The sequence below is a fragment of the Chionomys nivalis genome, chromosome 13 (assembly GCF_950005125.1).
Source record: "Chionomys nivalis chromosome 13, mChiNiv1.1, whole genome shotgun sequence".
In the NCBI taxonomy this organism is placed as follows: Eukaryota; Metazoa; Chordata; class Mammalia; order Rodentia; family Cricetidae; genus Chionomys; species Chionomys nivalis.
Window position 1 is genome coordinate 49,991,370 of NC_080098.1, and position 21,429 is coordinate 50,012,798.

A 21,429-nucleotide genomic window follows, 5' to 3' on the forward strand; every position below is an offset into this window, starting at 1 on the left:
TAAATGATAAGAATGACAACAGAGGTAAGACTTCTATCATAGTTAATGGCACCCATGTCCTGGCCCCATCTTTGGTCATCTCAGCTTAGCAGCACAAGAAGACAGACTGGATTCAGTTCTAGGTTCAAGGCTAGACAGAGTCTGGCTGCCCATCAATTGGCAATTTCAGGCAGGCACTTGTGAAACAAGGGCATGACCTGGATTCTCGCCAAGAGCCCTGCCACCTCAGAATTCTACGGCCTATGTAATAAAAAACAAAGGACCCCATACATCATTTCCCTTTTTAGAATATGCTATACAAGGTTATGTTTCAGCACAGGAACTATAGACATTTAACTAAGAAAAACAGTCTTGCCTATCATTTCAAACCACAACCTTCATCCTATGCAGAAACAGCACTGACTAGCATGTTGATCATCGAATTTTACCTCCATCTACTTCTCTGGATAATATGACTCATATTAGTCTGAACTGTGAACAGGGAGCACAGGAAGATTGGGGATAGGGAGGTGGAAGAATGGGCAATTTCCATTTCCTTTTCTCATTGCACAAATCACTCATTGCTGACCTACTTACTGAGAATGATGGTGCATACTGCAAATAGGTTCAGCAGGGCTCTTGGCATCAAGATGAGCCTTCAATAAAGGTTGGTATAGTCAAGAAACTGAAGCAGTGTCTAAGGACTAATACACTCCAGTGCAAGACCAAATGTTCACAGAAGAACAGTAGAAGAGACTACAATCAAAGGTATGCAACTCACTAGAGAAAACAGTCTTAAGCCCTAGTCAGGTCATGATATGACTAGGACTTGAAATCATGGAAGATCCCAGAGGTCAGTCTTTGGAGTGATACAGCAGACCACTGGATGTGAAGTTCCAGAATGTGTCCAGGAAACTGGACTTAAACCCTTGGTTTAAGATCACTTTCCAGTACCACAGTTATCATGAGAAAATCCCAAGGCACTATTATATTTAATCCCTATCCAGATGCTAATTACAACTACCCACCACCACCATGTACCCTGCACTGGGTCTAGTACAAAACAGCCACTAGTGAACAGAGACAGATGACCACGTTCATCCATGTTGACATAATGAACTCTACCATGCAACTGTGTGGGCCACAGAGCCAGGCCCTGACTCACATTTTAAGGATGTTTCTTCTAACCGCAATAGCAATGTTCCTTGTCTACTCATTTTCCTGATCGCACCTCTCTGTTAGGCTTCCAGAGTCCAAAATAAATAAATGAATGAGTGACAACACAGGAAAACAGCTCCTTTATGATGTTAGTTGTAGAGTTTTAATGGTCTACCCCTGCTCTACAATAACTGTACAATAATGCACCATGTTGCTATAGTTTTGCTTTGTGTTATTACTAGGTCAGCTATATACGAACCAAGGCAACCTTCCTTTCCCACCATAACAAATTCTCTCAGTGCAGCATGCCACTTCTTCCTTCTCCCATGAGATTCAGGCTTTCTGGGATAAATTATAGCAATTAATTATCAAGTTGTAAATTGCAACTCAGAACCTCCAGGAAATAGATGACAATTCTTTAGCTTGTTGAATTAAATTGTTTAGGGCCCTTTCCCAGGGTCTACCAATGTAATTCCCATGCCTGTTTTTATTCCTGATTTTGTTTGCTGGACTTGTTTTTCGATCTTATCTCTCCCTGATTCTGACATAAGGACTGGTCACTACTACAACTAGCCCCGTGGCTCACAGCAATTCTGCTTTATGACTAGCTTCCTGAGTCATAAGCCCTTTGGGCTTCTCCATTCAGAATATACCAACTGATCTTCACAAGTATGGAAAGGAAATCGCAGCTCACACCCACCTGGTCTGCTCTAACTTAACCCCCTTCAACCAAAGCAATCAGGACTCCTTACTGTTATAGCAAAAACCCAAATAAGTAACTCAGAGAACTAAAAGGGAAAGTAAGAAGGATAATTAAAGGATCAGATGAGGAATGCAAACTATTGAGTTAGTCATGTTGAATAAGAGAAAGTTTGAAGAGGATATAATGATGATCTTTAGCACTGAAAGGGGATTTGAAAAATCCTTCTCGAAACTAAAACGAGAAGACTATCGACACCACAGACACAAGGGAAGAAGTGTGTACAAGAAGAAGTACAGCAATGTGGGGGAAGATATTACTTTATGAAGACTACTTAATGTCAGAACTACCACTGGTAGAGATAATTGTTTTCTTTATTGGTCTTTAAATTAAACTATATAATATGAAGATCTGAGTTCTCATCCTGAATTTGGCAGTAACCAAATGTACAATTCGAGCAGATGCCCTCTTTTGTAAAACTAAAAGTCATATTAAATTATTTTCAAGTTCATGACTGCCTTATGACTGAATAATTTTCACATGTTTGAAAAATTTATGCCAATTCCAGCATGACGTTTTGAGGCAAATGCAATCCACACTGGACTAGGTTCACTGTGGAAAAATCTCATAGATACTATGACTGTAGGAATGATGCAAGATCAAAGAAGCTGTGAAGAAAAGTAGACAAATTCCAAAAACATAACTAAAAATGCTGAACAAACAAGAAACATGAATATTCACAAGAAATTAAAAACAAAAACTAAAAAAGGAAAAAAAAATCCAAAAGGTTCCTAAAACTTTTTTTCCCTCACAAGATGGGCAGAACTATAAACTGTATCATTTGTTCCTATTGGGATGATGTCATCATGCTAGGTTTAACTGCTTTAATAACTGGTACATTGCAGTCATCTCTCACTTTCTCCCACGTAAGATCCAATCAGCCTTTCAATGAACAACTCCATGAGTCATAATTTTACTGTTTATGATTCAGAAAAATGTCTTCAGTCAGTATTTCCCAGACTGCTGTGGGCTCATTCCAAGGAGCAATTTCATCTTCATTGATTTCCTACAGGAAGCCAGACCAGCTTCCTATTATTTTATTTTCCTTACTTTTAGCATTACCATGGCCAACATCAAATTCACTGGAAGTGTGAGTGATAGAAGAGTTTATTCTGTACAATGTGAGTCCAACACAAACAATGCTCAGTCTAGAAGTCAAGAATTCAAAATTAAATTCAGAATGTGCTAATATTAGAACAATCTTTTAAAATATTACAAAGTAGCATTTTATGTTAATCTTACTGAAAACATTACACCAGTCAGAAATAGATCCATATCTATCGCCATGCACAAAACTCAAGTCCAAATGGATTAAAGACCTTAATATCAGTCTGAACACACTGAACCTGATAGAAGAAAAAGTGGGAAATACTCTACAACATATGGGTACAGGAGATCACTTCCTACATATATCCCCAGCAGCACAGACACTGAGGACAACATTGAATAAATGGGACCTCCTGAAACTGAGAAGCTTCTGTAAAGCAAAGGACACTGTCACTAAGACAAAAAGGCTACCCACTGACTGGGAGAAGATCTTCACCAACCCTGCAACAGACAAAGGTCTGATCTCCAAAATATATAAAGAACTCAAGAAACTAGACTTTAAAATGCTAATTAACCCAATTAAAAAATGGGGCACTGAACTGAACAGAGAATTCTCAACAAAAGAAATTCAAATGGCCAAAAGACACTTAAGGTCATGCTCAACCTCCTTAGCGATAAGGGAAATGCAAATTAAAACAACTTTGAGATACCATCTCACACCTGTCAGAATGGCTAAAACCAAAAACACCAATGATAGCCTTTGCTGGAGAGGTTGTGGAGTAAGGGGCACACTCATCCATTGCTGGTGGGAATGCAGACTTGTGCAACCACTTTGGAAATCAGTGTGGCGATTTCTCAGGAAATTTGGGATCAACCTACCCCAAGATCCAGTAATACCACTCTTGGGAATATACCCAAGAGATGCCCTATCATATGACAAAAGTATCTGTTCAACTATGTTCATAAATTTTTATTTAAAAAAATTGTAAGCACAGTAAATACTTCAAAGGTATTAACATAGCTAATATGAAGAATTCATTAAAAATTAAATATTTTAATCCCTTGATAATAACAAAATAAACCAATATGTGAAACCTGAGGTGTAACACAGAGTGATCAAAGTACAAAGTAGCATACTGGTGAGCTAGGTGAGCTGTGAGTATACTAGAGCATTGGCCAGTATTCCCAGCGTCTACTACCCGTGGCTAAGAATCAACTTGTCTTTAGCTCACAGCAAAGGAGTAAAAAAGTGTGGGCTAAAGGACATGAACTGTATTTATGCTTTGTCTTGAAATATAAGGAGAATTCTGCAAAGCACCAATTCTCATAGGCTATTTTAAAAAGGCTTCTGAGTGGGAAGAACTGGAGTACACTGATTCACTCACCATTCTTGATTATAGGTGACGTTAGGGGCTGTAAAATCTCACATTGTCATGAACTAATGACTAGCAGAACTATTTGACATCAGACTCAGAAGCTGGTACATTAAAGGAAAGTCTAAGGCAAATACATTTAAAGCAACTACATGAATGAGCCAAGACACCTGAACTGCTAGAGAAATGATTCCCAAAATGTGACCACCAGACTAGGCTAAGAACTAACTGGATTTTTCTAAAAATCAAAGTTCTCATCTTCAGCCTGGACTTCAGAAATCAAAAACTCTGGAGACAAGGCCTAGCAATTTTGAGGGGGTGATGACATAAGTTTTACTATCTTATTCTCTCTTCCTTCCATCACAAAATTCCTTGAAAATAATCCATTCACTATACATTTCTCTTTTAACTCTTCAACTACTAAAACCTCTGTGTTAATCTATTCAGTCCTACTACAGCTTCTTCAGGTGTTCCTTTTCAAAGTCCTTAGTCAGATATGGGGTATGGCAAAGTAACAGAACACTCCTCTACCATGCCTTCAGACCTGGTTTCTAACCCCAGCAATGCAAAAGCAAATTAACAGAAACATTACAAGTAGATCTTCAGCCTATGGAGAAGGCCACTAATCTCTTTCTTGTCCTCTATCCCCTTCTTCCTAAGAAGGTCTACCTTTTCTACTTACGTGGATAATTCTACCCACTGCCTCTTGTCACCTGGGTTCCTGCTATCCTACTTTGCCTTCCCATACTACAAGGCAAGTTCCCTACAGCCTTCTATCTCCTTTCCTACCATTACCAGACAGCATATTAAGGACTCTGAGAACTGAATTCACAACCCAACAGACCAACAAGTCCCACAATGTGCTTCATCCAAGTGTTTTTTAAGTGCTGTTAGTAAAATCTCTCATAGCTGCTATGGGATGTGTCTATACTGTAAATATATATTGCTCCCATTGGTTATTAATAAAAGCTGTTTGACCAATAGCCAGGCAGTACAGGATTAGGCGGAACAATCAAACTAAGGGCTCGAATGAGGAGGGACAGATTCAAGAGAGAAACAACATGCTAGCAGATCAGTAAAAACCACAGCCACATGACAATACATTTATTAATAGAAATAGGTTGATTTAGATGCAAGAGCTAGTTAGTAATAAGCCTGAACTATAGGCCAAACAGTTTGTAATTAATATAACTTTCCCTATGATTATTTGGGACCATGCAGTTAGAACATGAAAGCACCACCTCAATTTACACATAGCTATTGAATCAGCTATCTGGTCTCTGAGCACCAGTGCTTTGCCTCCTCTCTAGAGACCATAGAAAGTCCACTCATTCCTCTAGGTGAGCTCTTCTATCCTTATACCCTTTATAACGTCACCATACTCATGTAATACCTACGTCTTTGCAACCTCACCCATAGACTTTAGCCTCTAAAATTCATGTCTAAATAAGTTTTTTCTTTGTTCAACATACACAGCAATTGTCTAGCATAGCCCAGCTCCCTGCCTACTCAACTTTCACATTTCTTTTCAGTTATTCATGGTCAAAATTTCTTCCTTTCTGACTCTTGGCAATTATGTTAATACCTCCATTTCAGCTCTCCACTTCCTACTACAACTATAAATACCATCCATACACCCTAAGACCCGAGCTCTCCAGCTCTTCACTTCCTACTACAACTGTAAATACCATCCATATACCCTAAGATCCGAGCTCTCCCTCTCTCCTCAATGCCATCCAGTCCCTTACACTGAGTTCCCTCTCGCCTGCCACTACAGATTTAAAAATACGGTTCAAGCTTCTGATACTTGTTCTAATCACCCCTACTAAGCCGAATCCCACAACAGCACAAGTGGATTTCATACATCTCTCTATTCTCTACTATTCCATACTTTGTATGAAGTATATGAACAACAAATATTGAAAGATTAAATTATTTTAAAAATCAAAATTCTTAGACCTGAAATAACTGTGTGTAAAAGCACTTGTTGCCAAGCCTAATGACTGAGTTTGGTTCTCAGAACCTACATGGTAAAAGGAGATGTCCAACTTTGAAAATTGTCTCTGTCCACACATGCACCGTGGCATATATAAGTTCACACAATACACATATACATGTCTCAGACATAAATAAATACATGTTTTTAAATCCTAACTAAGCACCATCCCTGCCAATTTACTGATCCTTTAAGAAAAACAGCTAAAATACTGTAAAACAGATGAATTCACACTTGTATTAATGTAGAACAAATCAAACCAAGTATCTCTGCTTACTTTTTTTTTTTTTTTTTTACAGTACAACCGCTCCAGAATGATACCCAAACCCTATTGTGCTCACTACAATTCAAGAAAATGTAACATACTGGAGAACTTCTAATATATTTTGGTGAATGAAAAAGAGAATTACATTTGATACTAAGATGGTAGGGTGAAAGTGACTATAAATAAAAATAAAATTTTCCCCATCTTCTCATCATGCTAGTTTATGGCTTGTAGAGGTTATAAACAATCTACAATCAAAAAAGAAAATTTCTATAACTTAAGGAAATTAAAAAGTGAAATGGTAATTCCCAAACAATCCATTTCTGTCTGTAATAGACTCTTGTGATAAGAATATCAAGAGAAGTATGCAAGACAAGCTAACTGCTTCAATTAGAGGAAATCAGACCTTATTCCTGGAAGGATAGCACTAGTACTTCTCTGTAGAAAATAAGATAATCTCTCAAACACAAAATCTAAGACATGCCTTAACCATGGAGAAAAAAACCTGAAAATCCCTAGGAAAACAGCTCTACTTGCAAAGGGCAAAAATGTAGCTCTGGCATGTATTTAGCATGTATGAGATCCTGTATCCACAACACCCAAAGGAAAAAAAAAGGGGGGGGAGAGAAAGATGAGAAATTTTTTTTTGCATTTCTAAACAGTACAGGCAGATAAGAAATGCCTTTATAAATCTTCATGTAGATCTCATAGGAAAAAATGGGCCAATCTCAAATTGAAAAAATAATAGTAAATTCATACAATTCATTATTTGTTTTTTACTTTTAAGATGTATTTATTTTATGTGTATGATTGTTTTGCCTATGTACACTGCATGTGTTTCTAGTGTCTCAAGAGGTCAGGAGGGATGTTAGATGCCCTGGTGTTACTGATGTTTGTAAGCCACCATGTGGGTGCTGGGTATCAAACCCTAGTATACTGCAAAAGCAGTCAGTGCTCTTAAATGCTGAGTCCAAGGGCTCTGCAACCAAAGGACTCACCCTCAATTTTTAAAACTTGCTGCTTTATGACTAGGCTGATTTCACTGTTCGTTAATTCAGGTCCTACTCCTGCTTTAAGCAGCAGAGGTGTAGAAAGCAGGAATATTGCCCCCATTCTGTACAAAATTGAAAAAAAAGAGAAACATAAAAACACTATACCCTAATAAAATTGATGTATTTGTTTTTTAAACGAGAGAAAAAATATGGATATTTGTGGAATTTTTTTAAAGTTAGAGCTATTTGTTTTTATTCCTAAACTCTACTAACCACTTGATTGAATAGGTATCTAAATAGAACAAATCAAGTTTGGTTTCAAATTTCATTCACCCAAGGAAGCATCAGGGCATAGTCAAAAAAATCTGAGTCAAGCAGAAGCTGGAAGGCTGAGAAGACCTTCTCAAGTTTACTATGACTTGTTCCAGAGAGAATGACTAAAGAAAGATGAGCAAAGCACCAGATAATCTGAATATAGGGAAGAAATCAACATTAAGAGTGTCACTATATGAGGAAATGGCAAAAAAGGCTTACTCTTTTCACAGTTCGCAAATAAAAAGTAAGCTAACTTTAACATATAACTGCAACCCAAAGAATATAATTTTTAAGGATATATTACAACACAAGAATATCCATCAACCCAGGCATATACTCATTACCAAAAATTAACACTAAAATAAAGATTTTAATGAGCTATACCATCTAACATTTTAACAAATTCTTCTCTCACAGATTGATGTGAAATGTCTGAACAGGCGCTCTTGAATATAGGGAACAACCTAAAATTCATGCAAATTGTTACTTGAAAGATTTCATTGTACTTTTGAATAACAGAAACCTCAGCTTAAAATTATAAGCATTTTTATTAGGATGAATTCCAAAACTAATACAGAAGACTGAATTTGATAAGGACTAGTGGTTGCTATGGTATTGAGAGACAATAAATGTGGTGAATAGAGGATACTAAAAGGACACAGCCAGAGAAGCAAAGGCAATGAGAGGAGCTCACCTTGACATGGCTCTGGGCACCAAGATTGTAGATCTCCGTAGGCTTGACTTCATTGATGATTTTCACGAGGCAGGTACTGTCGGTGAGGTCACCATAGTGTAACTTCATGTCTTTAGGATTTAGAAAAAGATCATTAGATACGAGATAACATGAGAAACTAAGAAACATTTCAATAACAAAACTGAAATACATGTTATTCATGTATGAAAAAGAAGGTCAAACCAGAAATGGTCCCAGGTGCAACAGCCCATCTCTGCAATCCCAGTACTTGGACCACTGAGACAGAAGGATCTTGAGTTTGAGGTTAGCCTGCACTACTTAGCAAGATCCTGTCATGTGTACCAATTCCTGTGCAACAACACAAAACAGAAACATTGTATTTGATGGTTCTTGAGTGTCAGAGTACAACTTTTATCTTTAAGAAGCATATAAGGTATAAGGATAGGTCTGTGTGAATTTGTAATAATAAATTCAAATAGACTTGTTTTAAATATGGTAATATCCTGAAGATGTTAGACAATTATCATAGGGCTGTAAGAATTTAAAACATGTATTACATAAAAGTGAAATCTGGAAAAATATGATAATCAGACCAATATGGCACTAAGCCTGAAGCAGGTACAAAGAATGTTTCCCTAGCTTGTAGGTCAGGTGTTATTCACTGTAGTAATCCCAGGTGAATAATTGTGACTAGATGAGCTATGAATAATGATATTTGAAAACATCTAAAAATAGGAAGCAACAAAAAATTGAGAAACTTACTTCCTTCAATATGAGCCTGTGGATTCTTATATAAATGTTCAATTCGACCTGTATTAAATGAACTGGATCGCCGTACAATTCCATGGACCTGAATTTTAAGTAAAGAAAGACAAACGTAAATTATAAATATAAGAGAGAATTGATAAGAAACTTGGAAGTTCATTTGCCTAATATATGGTTTTTTAAAAAGTATAAATAGTACTTTAAGATGGAATAAATTAAGAGAAATAGTTCCACTGTTTACTTTCTGCCTAACTACTGCCTGTGTGCTACCAGCACACTGTTTCTGACCTTACGATGGATTTTTACTGCCAATCTCAATGTAAGTAATTAGATAATTACAAGGCTTCATGCATAGTTGCATATACTCAAGTTTGTCTTCTAAACCATACACAGTCAACCTGATGACAAAAATATCTCTGTTTAAAAGTGAAGGCAAACTTAAGGCTGCAGCTGTGAAACCGCTTTTGACCTGTTTAACACAGAGCATAAGATTTCCACAGTTACCCTGGATTTACCAGTGCTACTTCTCGCTGTGATATCAATTTCTAGAGGCATTGATAAAATCAGAGAGCAGCTGCTACTGTGAGACTATGTGGAAAAGTTAAAAAGCCAAACTATAAAGATTAAGGAAAAGATTATATATTACTAAACTTAAGACATATAAGACCAAAGATTTTTTTAAAAAAAAAAGAAGAAAGACTTTTTAAAAAAATCTTGATATGGCCATGGTCAATGTGAAGGGGTAAAGTCACTGAACAGCAGAGCAGACCTGTCTGATACTAAAGAAAGACCACTGTGTCTGACACATGAGAGAGATGGCTCCACACTCGGCCCCACTTCCTCCTCGTGTCAAGACTTCTCCCTCTGTGCTGCCAATGCTAACACGAGCTTATGTCACCAACTGCTGAAGTTCCAGTTGCACTGGTGGCAGTTTTAATCCTGAACTTATTTTGGAAGTGTTCTTTCTAATGTTGGATAGATTCGTTTACAGCTGAATACACTTCTATATTTTAACTCAATCGTTTTCTGTCTATTTCAAACCAAAATTAATCCCTGGCATGAGTCAAGCATTCCAAATGCAAAGGGAATTATAAGCACATAAAGCTTTCTTTCAAACAGAAAGAAATGTCATTGCCGTTTTATATGGCATACACAAGAAACTGACTTCTGCTAAGGATATGACATGCCCACAATTAATAACTCTGTTAGCTAACTGTTTTTGCCAAGAGAAAAGCACTCATCAACACCATTTTCTAAAAGAACAAAACTCAACAAAAGTTGGTAAATATGAAAATACCTTAGAAATGTTGCAAAATTGGCTGACATTTTAGGAAGCAAACATTAAAATTTAGGAAGAATTAAATAGAAATGTGTTATTATTAAGTTTATAATTAACTGTGTTTTATAATCTCAAATTTTTCAAGTTGCTACTGGATTATAAAGTCAAACTGATCTACAAAATTAATGAATATTTTAAAGTAAGAGACAATTTTTACATATGTATTAATGCACACGAAACTTGGTGTTTACAGTTACTCCTATTGTTCAAATTTCTCGAATATAAGTGCTCTGTTTCATTCAGTAGAAATTTTTTTTGTTCTGAAAACAATTTATTTGATAATTAAAATAAATTATTATTTGGGCAGCCTTCTCTTAATTACTAAATTCTAGACAAAGCACATATTTCAATCGACAAAAGCACAGAGAAATGTCCTAAACATACAAACTTGCAAGGCTTTGATAAGAATATTCTACAATCTTAACGTGGACATCAAGTCAGAGCAAATAAAAGCAATGACTTTAATGTCACACCTAAAAAGACAAAGCACTAGTTTTTGTTTTGTTTTTCTCTAGTGAAAAAAAGTGTGTTTGAATTTCCACTTACTCCCAAATTTGGCATGTGTGTAGAAGGGAAGAAAGACTTGCCAAATACTTAATCCATGACAGAAGGTATTATTCTAAGAACTAATGAAAGCTGAGTCTGTCTGCTTCTGAGGCAGGTGAAATATAAACATTAAGACAAGCCAAAATGTGTGCAAATTGCAGAATCTAGTTAAAAATTTGAGATTAGCAGCTTTCCCTTCACAGAAAGAAATAGATAGGCCCTTTTACAAGATATGGGGAGAAAAGGAGATGTGGATTAGGAAAGCAAACAGAGAAAATAAATAAATGAAATGACTTTTACATAAATTTAATTAGTACTATTATCAATTGTGCTAGCTAGGAATATATAAGTTCTTAAGTGGAAGAGGATATTTTAACATACAAATTTCATGCCCCAGTCAACTGTCAAAAAGGAAAATTTCAAGTTCTCTCAATATCAAAACAAAGATGATTTGATTCCAAAATATTGAGTTCAAAGTAGGTGCTAAAACAAAGAAAAGCTTTCTCAATAGTTATTAAGAAGAGAGGTGATTCACACCACTGGATTCCAAATTCTCCAGTGTCTAAATTGTTCTTGGAGGAGGACAACTCCTAGGGATGGTTAGTGCCATTCATCTTTGGAAAGTATGGATCACCTAGATTGTATCAATATCTGACATTTACATAGCAATGACCACATAGCAGACACTGGCCTTTACTGGTAAGGCAAATCTTCACAATCACCATACCACAAGTGAGAGCAATGCCTGACACACCTAGCTTACAGCCTGGCAGTCAAAGGACACACTGGCACAGTCCAGTTTGAAAATGAGATTTATATGAAGAACGGCCTTTTCTCTAATCAAAGTACCGAGCCTCTGAAATAGAAGTCTCACAGAACAAGGAAGGAACAGGAAGAAGACCACACTCTAAAACTAAAGTGTACCTATTTTTTATTTAAATTCTGACATGCTGTCTTGCTTGTAAGGTTATTAAAAACATATTATCTTTTATTCACAGATACATGCTAGATTTTGGAGAGTTCAACTTAGTTGTTTTTTTTTTTGTACTAGTCTTTATATCTCCTATTTTTCTCTGTGCAAAGTAAGCACACATTGTAGTGTTCACCACATGTTCTCTATCTAAAACTGTGGTACTGAGAAGGTACCTGAAATTAGAATGTACATCCATGGCAAATTTCATACCTATTGATTTTCCTTTTTCCCGGAAAATGTGAGAGAATGCACAAGTTCTAGGGCCCTAGGCAAGAGAATATGAATATGCCTTTCGATGTTGTAAAGAGACTATAGTACCTTCTACAACATGTGCCCCTGGCTTGTCACCATTCGCTCGCTCTGTCACTCCTGTATCAAGAGATACCCTATGTCTCACAAAGCTCCACTGGCTAAGTGTTTCACACATGCTCTCTCACCTCATACTCCAAAGAATCTTAGACAATGGACAGATGTGCTCATCATTCCTACTTAAAGAAGAGAGAGATAGAGATAGAGATAGAGATGGAGATGGAGATGGAGAGAGAGAGAGAGAGAGAGAGAGAGAGAGAGAGAGAGAGAGAGAGAGAGAGAGGAGGGAACAAAACAAACTCTTAGATGGGTCAAGAATTGGACTGAGGACCTGAGGACACAGAGGCAGCAAGAACAGAGGATTTAGACATAAGCTACCCCGTGGCCAAGCCCCAGGGATGAATGTTATGAGAACTAGATTGCTTATTCAGCTCCTTGATCTGTGTTAGTCAACAGAGAATAAAAGAAAATGAACTTTTAGCTTTAGCAAGCTACAGAATATATATAGTATATATAAGGTATAAAAAGTGTCTTCAGAGTAACTGCAGAATGAACAAGAGAATCAGACATGGTGGCATATGCCTGTAATCCCAGAACATGGTAGATAGAGACAGAAACATCATGATTTCCAAGCAAGCCTGGGCTACTTAGCAAGACCCTTTCTCAAAATAAGAACAATAATAATGTTAACTCTAAAAAATAATAACAATAAACAAGTATGGATGTGGTCACTTTTTCAATGTTTTAATCTTGAGTAAAAGTCAAGAAGCAAACAATAATAAATACTATTATTCTGAGCATTTTCTCAGTAAGAACTGAGGCAGAAATATAGCATATAGATGACCCTCAATATCCATAATCTCTGCAACCATGAAGTCAACAAACTGCAGCTGTATCTATCTGTCCTGAACAAAGACAAACTTTCCTTTGTTTCCTCATTAATACAGCTAGTTATGAAATGTTTGCATTGCATTTGGTATAATAACTATCCTAGTGTATAAAAAGAATATATACAAACAATACACAAATACTATAATATTTTATATATGTAACTTGAGTGTCCTCAGATGTTTTATGTACAAAGATTCCTGGAACTAATCCCCTTGCAGATTATCAAAAGATAACTGTATTTTACTTGATTACTTTGGAGGACTCATTCATAATGTGAACAGATGCAGAAGGTTCAGCAGTCACATAAAACATGTTCCAAGCTTCAGGAATCTAAAGGTACATGAACAAAGGAGTAATTATATCTTACTCAGCATTCTGTAAATAAATGCTATTCCTCAGGATCTGATTCTCATCAGAGACCCAGCCTCTCTGTGTCTAGTGCTGGGATCTGAACTCTCCTTGGAATCCCTATCATGATACTACCCCTCACCTGCCTGTTCTTGGCTTTAATAATTCTAATAAACTTCTTAGTCACCAGTCGTTAAAAATAAAAATGCTATCCTTTTGCATATAAGTTGTTCTTTGAGATTTCTATGCCTGTTGTAATTTTTCATTGTTTTTTAAGTACGGTAAAAGCAAAAGAGCTCAATTAACTGTTAATTTCCCCACTGACCTTGCTGTCTCCTCTACTGGCTTCCTTCTCTATGTCAGGCTGACTGTGCCAATGACAGCATATGAAAGTCTGCTTCTTCTAGTAGAGGAACAAAGCAGCCACAGCATCATGACTCTTACAGGGCTGACCTGTTCCTAGCCCACACTTTGCTACCAAACCTATGTGTTTTCTAGTTATGTCTAAGCTTCCTGGTATTTCTGAATAGTAACTGAATCTGAATGGAATGAAAGTAATTCAGAGAATAAAGCCAGCAAGATGGCTTAGCACATAAATGTATGTGCTGCCAAGCCTGATGACCTGAGTTCAATCCTCCAGAAAATAGAACTAGCTGCCACAAGTTGATTTCTGATCTTCACACACAAGTTGCAGCATGTGTGTGCATACATGCATACATACATACATACATACATACATATGCAAGCACAGTAAAAAATTTAATAAAAAATTTAAAATAGTTTGGAAGGCCCCACTGACTCACCCAGTCAGTCATTCATTAAAGTTCATTTGTTCCATTATATAATGGTACCCTATCTGTTCAGAAGGAGGCAGCATCAACAATACCCAGGGATATAAAAGAAAGAACAATCACAAATTTCTGAGCCAGCCTCCAAAAGAACCTGAGGAGGGACCACATTAAGGTTGAGAGTCCATTGAAGTAGAAATCTGTATTCATTCAAAATTCCCGTCAATGACCTCTGGATTCACATGTGGTCAGACATGACCCCAGGCATTCAACTACACATTCTATTTCTGTACTGCTCATGGTCGTGAATCATCAAGAACTACAGTTGATAATTCTGAAAACTTTCCAATGCTTTCCTTAAAAAAAAAAATCACTCTAATGTTTGCTGTGACCTAAGCATAGAAAGAAAAGGCCCATTTCACCATCAGACTCCTCTCAATAGATCATTCTACAATTATATCACCTCTTAAAATTGAGGAGAAGCAGTCCACTGAAATCAATACAGCACACATGAAGCCTTTGCTCTTATCACCCACACACAGCCCACACTTTTACCATCTTGTGTGGAAGACTTCTGCTTGTCCTCTGTGTCCTACCTTGTCCGTTGCCCCTGAATTACCAATCATAGTTTTTAATAATTTATGGATTTCACTATTCTCATAACATTTTATCTGTGATAAATTCCTCCCAATTAACTGTGATTTGCCAAGTAAGTCTTCTGCTGTCTTTCTGTAAAAAGCAATCAAATCTGCTCTTTTAACTTCAAATGCTAATAAAATTAAAATACTTGCAGCTTATCAGGCAATCTTAAATTCTCATTGCATCTATTTGGAAATCTTGCATCCTCCCTGTCCTCTGATTCCTGGTAATTCCTCAATGAGACACCTGAATAGCCTTTACTTTCCCATACCAGTCTTCCCTGTCTTCTTCAATAGGAGGCCTGCCCACCCACTAGTCCACTCTCTATAAGAGCATACAGTCACACATACAATTTCTTGTCTTCAGAATACATTCAGTCATTGACTATTACTTTCAAGTTCATGTCTACTCACAGTCTCACAGGTGCACCTCAAAGTACATCTCAACACTCTTGTGATTAGAGCATCACTCAACATATTGTCTCCATCTTCAACAGTACAAGGTTTTGGCTCACCCAGCTTCTTATCCTGATCCCCTGCCAACTCACTCCCATCGCTGGCTGCCATACATCTCTTAGCAGCAGGTCCTACATATTTGTATAGCACTTCAGATGTATCTCTAGCAAATCTTTCTGTTATTTATTAACATATTAACACTTTGACTAGACAACAGCCTTTTTCTAAAACCAAAACTTTTGTACTATTTATGACCTTCTCTAAAATACTTTGTTTTGTTGAATTTATAGTCTCTCAATTACTATAGCAATCTATTTTTACAGACATATATGTACATAGGTACTCCCATAATTACATAGTCTTACTTTGATACTGCAAGATATAGAACTACTACAAAAATAAAATAAGGTTCTAAACACTGCTATGACTTATTATAGTCAAAGCTATAATATTGACTTCCAATAAGAAAACTAATTCCATTTTCATCAAATCTTGTTAACAAGCTAAATTGTTTGCAGTTCGTTTCCATCTGTTCAACTGCACATTTTTATATAACATCACTACAACTAACAGAAGTTAAGAGAACATGTAAAACTATTAATACAACATTGTCAAAGCAGGCCAGGATATGGGTCAATGTATAAGTTTTTATTCTCTATAGATCATGAAGTTATATAAAACTCCATCCGGAAATGTTTTTGAAAAGTACAGTATTTGCTAAAGTAATCAGATTTAATACAAATGTTTATTTCTAATAATGTTGAAGAACATATCATAATGATAATAGCACCAATCATGAATCACACAGATTCATCTTCTATAAAATATACAGCTGCCTATTAGAAAGCAAACACCTCCAGGTGTAAATCTTTTATGTAAGCTTGCCAAAGATCAGCTTGGTTTTTATTGCTCTGTGCAATTTCCAAATTAAGTGACTTCACCATGAGTGGAACTTTTTAATGTGGCACATTACATCATACATTAACCCTAAAACTCTTAAAGTCAGGCTCACACAGGCTGCTGCTTTATCAGAGAACAAGGGAGGCATGCAGAACAGCAAAACCCCGTGTGCTCACCAGCAGATAGACAGCACAATGAGTTGGCAGCATCACCGGCGCCACGGCAGAGTCGTGCTTGGATTCTGATTTGTTATCAGAGTTTCCGTGGAAAGCACACACAGAGGAAGCAAAGCAGCTGCATCCTAGCAGTCCACGGCAACCCCAAGAGCACTGAGTCACTCACCTCGTATCCTTTCTCCAGCAGGAATTCTGCCAAGTATGAGCCATCCTGGAAAGAGAGGGAAAATTGAGAAGTGTTAGACCTTTGGTGGCTGGTACAGAATCGTTATCAACATTAAAGGTTTTGAGACCATCTTTTGAAAGTCAGGTTGAACAGAATAAACATCATAGCAACCAAAATAAAAACAAAACTGATAATGACAACAAACACCAGATGGTGCTCCGCTATTAACAGAGCAGACAGTACCCATGCAGACATCACTGAAGACAGGAAAAAAATCAAAAACCAAGCAAATAATCAGAGAAACAGAGAGCACAAACTTTTGGAATCACATGGATTTGGGTTCAAGTTTTGCCACTTACAGGCTATGTGAAATATGCAAATATGTTAGCAAAGCAAAATGCCTTGGTGCCATAGGAATACAACAAATTCTGGTGTGGATGATATTTTAAAAGGAAGCTGGCAAGTTCAATATGAGACAGAGCACAAGGTGTTGACATTACTGAGAATGACTCCACTAAATTGTGGAGAAGGCTGGAAGTACTATGCAGGAGGTGAGCATGGGAGGTGTCAGGGAGCAGTTAGCTGCTAAGCTATAGTGCTGTAGAAAGGCACTGAGTTTAGAGGGTTTATGGGATGGGGTTCAGTTAAAAAGCACTTTACCATATATGTGTGCATACATATAAACAAATTTCTAAAGAGGAAACTGTTACTTCTTTGATAAAATAATAAATGTTTCACATGAGTTTATCTTAAAACATGCAGTGATTCCTACATTAAGAAGGAGCTAGCTGAATAAGCACTGAGAGTCTCAACTGGTAATAGAAATTGTTTTAGAAGTTTCTAGATGAAACTTTCTAATTAAAAGATTTCATGTCACTTTACAAGAGAAAAAAATATAACAGATATCTGATTAAACTAGTCTGAGGCAAAGAGCTGAGCTATTACTATTTGAGTACTAGCGTCTCTCAGAAAAAGAGGTAGGTCCTACATTTTATAGCCAATCCCATAATTTCTCTTCAGATTTTTGCCCCAATGGGGAATCCCCTCAATCTAACTCAGACTTAAATGTAAAACTAAGGCTCCAATTAACACATGACAAGCAGCTGTAGTATTTGCGTTTTCTTAGATTTCATAAGTTTGAAAAAGCTTAAAATATCCCTGTGAGGTTCAGAAATCCCTACCAGATATTCCAGGGAAAAAACTGAAGCAAATCTTAGTATTGTCATGATCTGACCTAAAGCTGGAACTAGAGACACCCTATGGGTCATGAAAGCAGCAGGGCTGCCGAGTAAGTGTTTATAACATTAGTGCACAAGTCCTGCGGGAATGCATGAAGAATGGCAAGGCCCGGCATAAAAAGGGCACATTCTGTGCTCCATTAAAAACTCCAACAGATTTTTCTTCTGACTTCTTGACATAAATATTCTAGTTTATAGACTCATGGTGAGAAGAGAGTTTGGCTTTTTCATCTCAACCTTACAATGTGTATAGGTTTTATACATGTTTAGGTGTTAGCTAAATCAAATCACAAGGCTGACTGATTCAAACCAGCATAAGCCAAGCTGGACTACATGATCACTAGAAGGTTTTGTTTTTATTTAGGGGACAATAGTTCTGTGCATCAATGAACAACAAAACAGTATTAAGGAAAACAGCTGCTTTGATAATAATTTAACTAAAGATTTCTAGAAAGCAGACTTGTTTTTGTTATAGTATTATTACCTTGAAGCAGCCAGCATTACATTTTCCTCACTGTATCCACATGGAATAAAACAGAATGCTTTATGCTCTAGCATACTCATATAGAATGTGTGTGTGTGTGTGTGTGTGTGTGTGTGTGTGTGTGTGTGTGTGTGTGTGTTGGGGGGCCGAGGGTTAGTAGTAACTGTTCTGGACCTCCCTGGGTAGGGAGAGCAGTGATTATTCAGAAAGCTGATGTGAAACAGACCTGACCAGGACTGAACCCTATCAATAAGGTCTTGTTCTTCTCACCCAGGCTGCTCCTCAAACTTTCCAACCACACTGGAACATTCTGAACCAGCAATGGCACTCACTTCCTCCTCACTTCCTTGCCAGGCCCCTCCAGTGATAGGGCCCAGGCTGCACAATGAGTGGGAAACGAGCCGAGCAAGGGCTCTTGGTCTCTAGCCCAGGAGCTCAGTTGGCCTCCCCCTCATCCTCCCCACTGCCCCTTGGGGACTCCTAGGAGACATGGTATCTGAGCAGGCAGCAAACCAGCAGAATGGCTGATAGAGAATGCTTCAATCAGACTAATGACTAAAATGTCACACCACGAACCTGAAAGTAACATTAAGTTCTGACAGTCGACTCCTGAAACCAAGGAAACGGGCTAGATCTGCTCATCTGCTAGGACCCAGTGTAAATTCCAGCCAGGTTCAAAGTTTGTCGGGGGGGGAGGGGGCATTTTAATTGGAGAAACAATGTCCCAACTGTGACCTTTATAAATTTAATTCTTCATATAGTTATTGGCAGTATCTATTTTAAATGAAATTCCAGACCATTTGAAACAATCATTATTTGTTTATTATTCTCAAGACACAGAAACATTTTCTGCTTTTCTCTCACACAAGAACTCAGCGAGGACGTAAACAGCCATTTGGCATCTCAGGTAACAGATATAACATAATATCACACAACTAGTTACAGATGAAATCAGGACTAGAATCCAGCTCTTCCATTATCTGAACTAGAAAATAATCTTCCTCACTCTTCCCCCTGGGAGCTACCAAAACATATCAAACCCCAACAAAGCTGGACCGTTAAAGGGCACATTTTCACACTAACTTGATTTGGCCCATTTTCATTACAGGATGTTTTATAGATTAAGCAGTAATTCCAGTTTTAATCAAGTGACCCCCACACACTGAAACCCTGTAATTTTAGAATACTCTAGAGCTCAGAAAAAAAAAAAAAAAAAAAAAAAAGGTGGGTGCCTGAGATTTCCCAGGTCTTGGCTCTGGGCAAGACTAAGATGGAGGAAACAACAGTGCTGATCAGTCACACTCAGGCATGTCTCATCTGCTGCCCATGGACTTCATGAGGTGGAGGATAACAATTAACGTGGCATAAAACAAAATAAACATCTATTAAAACATTATAACATATAATTCTTGGATATTTTGCAATTAAATTGCAAATGGCTCTCAATCGTGAACTCTGTGCATGCAAATTGACAATATCATAAGGTTGAAAATTCCTAGTAGGAGACAGAATACAACATAGGCATGAGGAGAAAGTGCTTGTTTGCATAGCCTTCTAGTCTCTTTCCATCCTTATGTTATACTTATTATAAAAAAGAAATAGCTTTTGCTGAGGATTCCTAAGAGTTTGAAGCCAACCTAGGCTACAGAGTGGATTACAGGACAGTCTGGACTACACTGTGAGATTGTCTCAAGCAACAACAACAGTAATATACACACACACCACAAAACATCTTTTAAGCTAACCACTACTACGATATCAAGGTATTCTGTACTTACAGTACATTAATCATATCAATTAATAGGGAAGGATGTTGTTTGAAATCAGAATAAAATTTTCCAGTTATTTAATCAGTGGGCTATGAAGCATACAGGAGTAGAATATATTTAACAAGTATTGACACCTGGCTCATGTTTGTAGCCATCACTGGATAATATCTATGTCAAACTCGGCACTCAAAAGACCATAGGGACCAATTAATCAAACGCTCTCGTTTTACAGATCAGGAAATTGAGATTCAAAGCAATGAAATGTTTAGTGTAAAGTCACACACTGGGAAAGTAGAACCTGCATGTCCTTACATACCAAAACATAATAATAAAAAGCAAGTCTCTAGAATATGAGAGCTCAAAATTCTGCACTAAAATCTAAACAATGCAGCATGAAGGTGGATACCTGTCACCCCAGAACTCAAGAGACCGAGGAAAAAAGGATTTCAGGATTTTATGGATTACACATAAAACCCTATCTCAAAAAAAACTTACCTTTGTAAAAGGAAAAAAACACACTAGTGAGTACAGCTGAGCAATAAATAAGATATTTAGTCTAGCACATTACTGCATGAATAACAAGAACAAAATCAGTCAATTATGGTGAATACAGGAGTAACTGACTGAATAGTAAAAAATACTTCAAACATATATACCCATTTAGTACTCTCTAAAATTCAAAATTATTTCTCCATACAAGGTGCTATCAACCAACACTAGACTTTCACTTCCACTTACTTCCTTTTTGAGAGGACCGCAGCAATTCAAATGGGTAGTCAACTACCTCTGAACAAAAGAGGTGACTATTCCCAGCCAAGAACTTCTGTAGCCATCCTTCTTCCTATACCAGGAAAAGTGCCCTCTAGGCCGGTGCTCAGGAGCTTATGCATTCTAAGAAGGAAGAATGGCTCTGCAGTCAAGTCCTGGATTCCAGTGTTGCAAGGTAAGTGTAAGGTTAATATTAATACTCAGTTTCCAGAAAGAGGCAAGTCACCTCCAGTCACCCTATACATTGTCCATCATGAACCCAGTGGTCAGCAAACAAAGGAGAAAGTCCCAATTAT

General features: G+C 37.2%; 1 protein-coding gene across 1 annotated transcript in view; it reads right to left on the minus strand.

Moving 5' to 3' along the window:
• Gmds (GDP-mannose 4,6-dehydratase) overlaps positions 1 to 21,429 on the minus strand; it is a 512,310-nt gene that overhangs the window by 399,623 nt on the left and 91,258 nt on the right. The window contains exons 2-4 of the mRNA XM_057787721.1: positions 16,875 to 16,919; positions 9,342 to 9,429; positions 8,580 to 8,689 (exon numbers count right to left, since the gene is read on the minus strand). Of these exons, the coding sequence (XP_057643704.1) occupies positions 8,580 to 8,689; positions 9,342 to 9,429; positions 16,875 to 16,919 (243 nt within the window). The remainder of the gene's footprint in view (positions 1 to 8,579; positions 8,690 to 9,341; positions 9,430 to 16,874; positions 16,920 to 21,429) is intronic.